Source organism: Plectropomus leopardus, unplaced genomic scaffold (assembly GCF_008729295.1).
Source record: "Plectropomus leopardus isolate mb unplaced genomic scaffold, YSFRI_Pleo_2.0 unplaced_scaffold15737, whole genome shotgun sequence".
Taxonomy (NCBI): domain Eukaryota; kingdom Metazoa; phylum Chordata; class Actinopteri; order Perciformes; family Serranidae; genus Plectropomus; species Plectropomus leopardus.
In genome coordinates this window covers 1-2031 of record NW_024616875.1, presented here as the reverse complement: position 1 = coordinate 2031, position 2031 = coordinate 1, and the positions used below count along the sequence as shown (strand labels likewise).

The 2031-nt window shown below is 39.9% G+C and overlaps 1 protein-coding gene across 1 annotated transcript; it reads right to left on the bottom strand.

The window, feature by feature from the left end:
* Positions 1–317: 317 nt before the first annotated feature.
* LOC121964476 (intraflagellar transport protein 172 homolog) lies at positions 318–1877 on the bottom strand (the record flags this gene model as incomplete). The annotated part of the gene is made up of 6 exons (XM_042514682.1): positions 318–532; positions 648–735; positions 827–906; positions 1077–1142; positions 1620–1659; positions 1765–1877. Coding segments are annotated over 6 exons (602 nt in total), but the record flags the coding sequence as incomplete, so codon positions are not given.
* Between the last annotated feature and the right edge of the window lie 154 nt (positions 1878–2031).

Here is a 2031-nt window from a genome sequence, read left to right as displayed (position 1 = left end):
CAAGGTGTGTGGATTGTCTTGAGTAATGGGGATCGTGATTTCTGGAAAGATACATTGCTGTTGAGTTTTTCAAATGTTTTTTTTTTTTTGGCAACACAAGCCAAGCACCATCTAGTTCCATAATATTCAATAGAAGGCAAAAATCTCTACGGCCGATATCTCCAACACTCGGCAACTCACACAAAGACCATCTTTATTGATAAATAGCTCTACAGATAGGACCAAACATATGCAACAGTCCCTTTGAGATGGCATCACATAATAGTAGCCAGTGTGTCATTTTAAGCTGTATATTAACTAAAAGACCTTATACTAACCGGTCATAGCTGCCAAACACAACCGACTGCCCGCTTGGGCTGGTGGCGGCCACGGTGAACTCCCTCTCCGTCCGGTCGCGGCTGTACTCGAAGGTCTGCAGAATGTGTCCCTCTTTGCCATAGGCCACCACCTTCTTGTCACAACCACCCACCATGATGCTGTTTGCACCCCATGCCAGGGCGTAGGGTGGGCACGGGTGCATCAGCAGCTTACCCTGTGTCAAAGTGGAAATGTGTTAGTCTGTTCATAGTTTTAGAAATACATTTATACCATCAATGTTGCAGAAACATGTTCATAATCCATGTGATGATATGTGTAAATGTATGAACCTGAGACTCCCCAGAGCCTCCATCATCAAAGAAGTAACGCACGACTGTCCCATCAGCGTGGCCAGACAGGATGCCTTTACCAGAGACACTGACACAGAGCAGACAAGTAACACTGACTGACTGCACCACAGAAAAAGAAAAAAAATCCTTTTATTTCTTTAAAGTTTCTTTATAGTTACTTGGATGCCAGTGAGACAACACAGGACTCAGTGCCGTAGATGGTCGATGACTTGTTTGTCTGAGTGTTGGCGAGGCGAACCTATGACAAGTCAAAAAAAAGGAAATTAATTGTATTTTTTAACTCTACTTCTACAAGCAGTCCTACTGTGTCTGCTATCCTGTCAATACTGTAATACTCCTAACACTTATGATACACAAATGAAATGGATATAAACTGTAAAATAAGGTGAAAACATGTTGCAGACTTACCTTGCCATCCACTAACCCATAAACAATTGCATGCTCTGCAGGCCAAAGCAAGCAAGTCACGGCACTCTGCAATGCAGAGAACAAAATGTTGCATTACAAAGATGTTAGAAAGTTGGAAATTTGTACTAGAAAAAATTGCTTATCTGACATGCAAACGCCATTAAAGTCAGAGTTCTACCAACAGCTAAACTGTCTCAATCCATAACTTCAAAAGTATATGAATGTGCATAAAATGAAGACACAGCTGTGAATATGCGGATTATGCAGCATTATTGTCTGCAACAAGTTTCTAATCTTTATGAAGCATTTGTGAGGCCTTTTTAGCTTCACATGGCCCCAAATCTACTAAAACATGTGTAACTTAACAGCCGAAACTGACAAACATCTTTTGCATAACATTAACTGCCACAATAATAACATAAGAGCATACATACAGAGCTCGTTACAAATTATCAGTCGTGAATTTTGTTTTACAAAACAGTTACTGCCTCCTTAAGCATGCTGTTCACTGCCAAAACAGTGTTTCTACTCGTGTTCACTTACCGTCTGAACAAATTTGTTGCAAATGGCTTTCTTGTCTCCCCTAGGAGAGAAGATAACACTGATAAATTAAATTTGTTTGAACGCATCAACCTAGATGACAAAATGAAGATTAATATGGGAGATGAAATCAGCATAAGGACATTACCAATCCTCTCCGATTCTGTAGACAAAGATGATGTTGTCGGACTGGCCGATGGCAACTTTGGTGGAGTCCGGTGAGAACGCCATGTCATTGACAACATAGCTCTGTTTTCCATACTGATAAAAAAAGATTTCATTGGATTATTATGACACACAACATCCTATTATAAAGTCAGTTTAGTTAGTAGAAAACTTAACAAGCTTAACAACAACTGCACTCATGAAAGTGGCATTCAATAATGCTTATTCTTTATTTAATAACAGTGACCAT